At 48.7% G+C, this 4,495-nt stretch overlaps 1 protein-coding gene across 1 annotated transcript; it reads left to right on the plus strand.

Annotated features, from left to right (window-relative positions):
- The first annotated feature begins 303 nt into the window (after nt 1-303).
- Nucleotides 304-3,957, plus strand: LOC142588079 (dnaJ homolog subfamily C member 17). Its single transcript, XM_075699541.1, has 6 exons — nt 304-601; nt 902-971; nt 1,018-1,076; nt 1,676-1,963; nt 2,333-2,473; nt 3,191-3,957. The coding sequence occupies exons 1-6, from the start codon at nt 533-535 to the stop codon at nt 3,389-3,391; spliced, it is 828 nt and encodes a 275-aa protein (XP_075555656.1). The 5' UTR covers nt 304-532; the 3' UTR covers nt 3,392-3,957.
- The last annotated feature ends 538 nt before the right edge of the window (nt 3,958-4,495 follow it).

Genomic DNA, 4,495 nt, shown 5'->3' on the forward strand with positions numbered 1-4,495 from the left:
GTTCAGATAGCGCAACGCTTTATCTGCGAGCTACATGTAGCAATGGCGGATATAACCGCGTTTAGTGGCTGTAGTCGTTCCAGTGTGTTTGTAACTTTATGCGCCCAGCCATTAAGATCAAGTTTCGAAACATAACTATGACATTTGATGCGATATCGGGACCAAGCGGATCGACCGCACAACGAGACAACACCACGCTAATGACCACGCACACACTCGCGCTCTCGTGCCAAATGTTGCCATTAGTCACACGCAAGTCAAAGCAAGCCAAGTCAGGGCTCAGGTAAGTTTTTCGGCCAATCCAAGTCAAAGTCACCGGTCTACGGAGCATCTGCAGCGCCATGGCAGCGCTTTGCTAGCCTTGCGTTGTGTGGATGAGACCTTTTACGAGTTTCTGTGCACCCGTTTACGAAATAGTTTTTACCCCTTCAAGAATTAGCCATCACAGTAGTTCACAGAACTTGTGGACATCGGACGGTGCGAGTAGCCGCTGAGAATTCAACGGAGGTGTAACTGAGGTTGGACCGCGACCATGGATTCTCTGATGCAAACAAACCTCTACGAACTCTTGCAGATCGCAGTCGGTGCTGACGAGAAAGAGGTGAGTTAGACTTGGCTCACTAGTTCTCCTACACTTTCTTGTTAAGCAATAGTGACCGTCCATGAGAAGATACGATCAAGGTTGTGCGTAAACGCCAGTTGCTCATACATTTGCGCCTCCTTGTTTGTCTGATGTTTCCTTCACACAGTGCACAGGGAACAGCAGCTCATCAAAGTGTGTATTTGGTGCCTCTTTGCATGTGTTATGGAACGCCAGTTCCCCCCCCCCCCCCCGGGCCTTTATCACATAAGCGTTAGTGCTTCTCGACTGATTCTCTGATTTGATTTTTGCGTCTCGCAGATCAAGAGTGCGTACCGAAAGAAGGCGCTGACATGCCACCCGGACAAGAATCCCGACAACCCACGAGCAGGTAAGGCGGAATATAAAATGCGGCAGCGTCGACGGCGCCACTTTAGCCGAACTCTTTCAGCAGTTGTCCCGTGCCTTGGAGGTGCTCACCGATCCGGCGGCGCGGGTAAGTACCGGTACATTTGCGAGCTTTATCAATATTTCAATATTAAACCATCTTTACGTAGACATAATAGCTCACAATTTTATAATTGTCCGAAGACCTAGGCCATGCCAGAGTTACGGTACGCGTACGTCTGCCAGACCTTATGCACCGTTTAGTCGTCATTGTGAAGATGCAGACGGCGTCACATTAGCTTTGTTTTGCTGTACCTGCCTTGTAGCGGCTACCTGGTTCCCCGTCAAGCTGTTTATACAGCTCTTAGCTCAGGTAGCCGTCCAGAAGTATCTGGTAGATAACTTGCATTGAATCGAATCACACAAAGCCTCTTCCATTGCATGCTGTAAAGCAGTTGTAGAGCTCTGATGCAACCGGAATGCCGGAGGCCCTATAGGGTTAGGCTGTAACATTAGAATACAACTGTATTTGTAAGATCACCTTAGCATGCTGTGAAGAACCACGCATGCTAGAATCTCCGTTCAACAGCTACATATGTGTGCAAGAAGCATGCCTAGAAGTCCCAGTGTTGGGAACCTAAGCCGCTGAACCTAAGTCAAGGCTAAACAGCAGGGCCACGATATTCCATATGACCAACTTACTTGCAGAGTGCATACGATGCTGTGCTCAAGGCTCGCGAAGCCGCCAAGATCCGGCACCAGGGGCTGGACGCCAAGCGTCGCAAGCTCAAGGAAGAGCTGGAGGCCCGCGAAGGGCCAGGGCAGGAAGCGGCGGCAGCGTTAACGGCCCAGCAACGACTCAAGAAAGAAGTGGAGAGGCTACGTCGCGAGGGATCTCGGCAGCTGGCTGAAGAGCGGGAGCTGCTGCAACGTCAAATGGAAAAGCAACAGACGCAGCAAAGGGAGCAACAGCAGGCCGATTTGACAAGGGTAAAGGTAAGTTGCAGACCACCTTTCGAACTCTATTTAGCAAGGCCTGGCTAAAAGCCCTTTAGAATCGTAGTTACAAACAAAACTCAGCATTAAGACAATGGACTCGTACAAGACAGTGCTCATGTCATGCCCTTGTTTCTTTGCCCCTTGTCTTAGTGCTCTGTTCTTTTACTAACCATGAATCCAAACCAACTAGTCCAATCTGGAGTCTTAATTTGCCCTTTAGAAGTCTGGGTGCCCATTCAGTAACTGTGCATAGACTTTATGGACAACCTTTACACACTAATTAGTACAGATTCATTGAGATCAGCGCTTGAGCTTGAGGCAATTATAACAGTTGTCTGGAACTAACAGCGCTCACGACTACTGCAGGTTCGTTGGAAGCAGCAACCTGGTTTTAGGGGCTACACCGAGACAAGCCTGCGACAGCGGCTTTCCCAGTATGGAACTATCTGCTGCTTGGTGTTTCGCAATGGATCGGCTCTTGTCGAATTCGAGCGGCCATCCGCAGCCGTAAGTGAGCCACTTCCTACTCCTTCCAGGTGCAAGTGTAAACCTACTTACATGTGGCATTGATGCACTAACATTTGCTGCCTTCCTCATTGAATAGCAGCAACTGCACAAGAGCTATTTCTTGTGTTCAGAATCGCTTGTGTTGTGCCAAGATTAACCTTAGTGTCGAGATTGTGTGTGTGAGGGGCCAAATCATTTTTTGGCATTTTGATGGGAATGAAATGAGAAAACAGCTGTGTACTTAATGTCGGTGCACATTAAAGAACCCCAGGTGGTCCAAGTTATTCCCGAGTTCCTTACTATGGCATGCCTCATAATCAGATCGTGGTTTTGGCACGTAAAAATCCCATATTTTTCTTCTTAAGTTACACTCTAGCACAGGAATATTTGTCATCCTCGTAGTGTGTATGTTGTGCCGGCACATGGCATCATATATTGTCAGCAGAGTTAAGAACTGCACCAATGGTCATGGAGATCATGCTTTGCCACTCGCTCCAAGCCACAGTGCACTAGGAAGCTCTAGGGAGCCCAATGCTCACCACTTAACTATATTTTCCATTATATTTCCTTGCTGCTTGAACAGGTATGTTTGAAACTGTGCTACACAATTTTTGCATGACACTGAATCCAACAGTTGCCAGAGGACTTCTAAATTAACCATCGGTGACGGTAAAACTGTTGCACTGAGACTGTCTTCCGGTTCTTTGCGGATTGCAGCGCCTGGCATCCCAGCTCGAACAAGGGAGCCCAGATGAAGGCCCACTGACTGTTCGCCTGTTGGGCGATGCAAGCGGCGGCGAGAGCACCCCACCTGCACCACCACCACAGCCGATGCGAACGCTGCACGACGACGACGACTACGAGGACCTGGTGCTAAGAAAGCTGCAGCAGGCTGCCGCTGCTTCACAGCCATCATAAACGTGGTTGGACTGTGCTTCGGCATCGCCCATGCTTCAGAAGGTCTGGCGCTTTGCAAGAACTTCCTGCATGCAGCCTTGAAATGGCCATGTGGTGCCAGATGCTCAGTTAATGTGTACTGTAGAGACTGTGCTCATGCACATTGCACCAACGATCTCGATCTTCTGTGACGTGAATGTTCCTGGTGACCTTTTAGACCTGCAGATGGACTGTCATTGTGGCAATAGGTTTATTTTAAATAAAAGCGCCTGTGGCCTCTTTCAAAACGTCTACATGGTTATACAAGTGCACTAGCACCTGGCATCCCAGCTCGAAAAAGGGAGTCCAGATGAAGGCCCACTGACTGTTCACCAGTTGGGCGATGCAAGACGCAACTAAAGCACACTGCCTGCACCACCGCCACAGCCGATGTGAACACCACACGACGATGACGATCCGCCGCCACTTCGCAGCCATCACAAACGTGGTTGCACTGTGCTTTGGCATCACACATGCCTCAGAAGTCTCGTGCCTTGCAAGAACTTTCGGCATGCAGCCTTGAAATGGCCAAGTGGTGCCAGATGCTCAGTTAAAGGGACCCTGAAACGCTTTTGACGATTTTCTACAAACGTACTGAGTCGTTAGAGTAGGTCCTTCTGATCATTAATTGACACATCTAAGTGCTCTGCGTAAAGCGTGTAATTTATTATAAGGTTTTAAAAATGCACATCGCTGCCGATCGCAGCGCACTGCTCGGCGGAATTTTAAGCCGCCCCTACCCATATGACCGAAATCACCCACACGACGTCAGTGGGGCGAGCTATCCGATTGGCTGACAAGGGCGCGTGATCGATAATTTTTCCAACTTTATGGTAAACAAATAATCTTTGTAATAGTTGGAATGTTAGTTAATTTGTTTTTATGAAAAGAAAGTAACATAAAGAGAATGCACAAGAACAATTTTTCAGTACATTAAGCACTTCCGGCACACAGCAAGTGTCGTCTGCTTGTGTTACAACGTACTCCATTTTGACGAGAGCTCCGCGGTCACAGTTGGTCTCAGTCTTTTCGCGAGCACTATGATTCGACTTTGTTGCCTTGTGGACTGCAAACGTAGCGACTGGC

The sequence above is a fragment of the Dermacentor variabilis genome, chromosome 7, assembly GCF_050947875.1.
Source record: "Dermacentor variabilis isolate Ectoservices chromosome 7, ASM5094787v1, whole genome shotgun sequence".
Lineage (NCBI taxonomy): Eukaryota > Metazoa > Arthropoda > Arachnida > Ixodida > Ixodidae > Dermacentor > Dermacentor variabilis.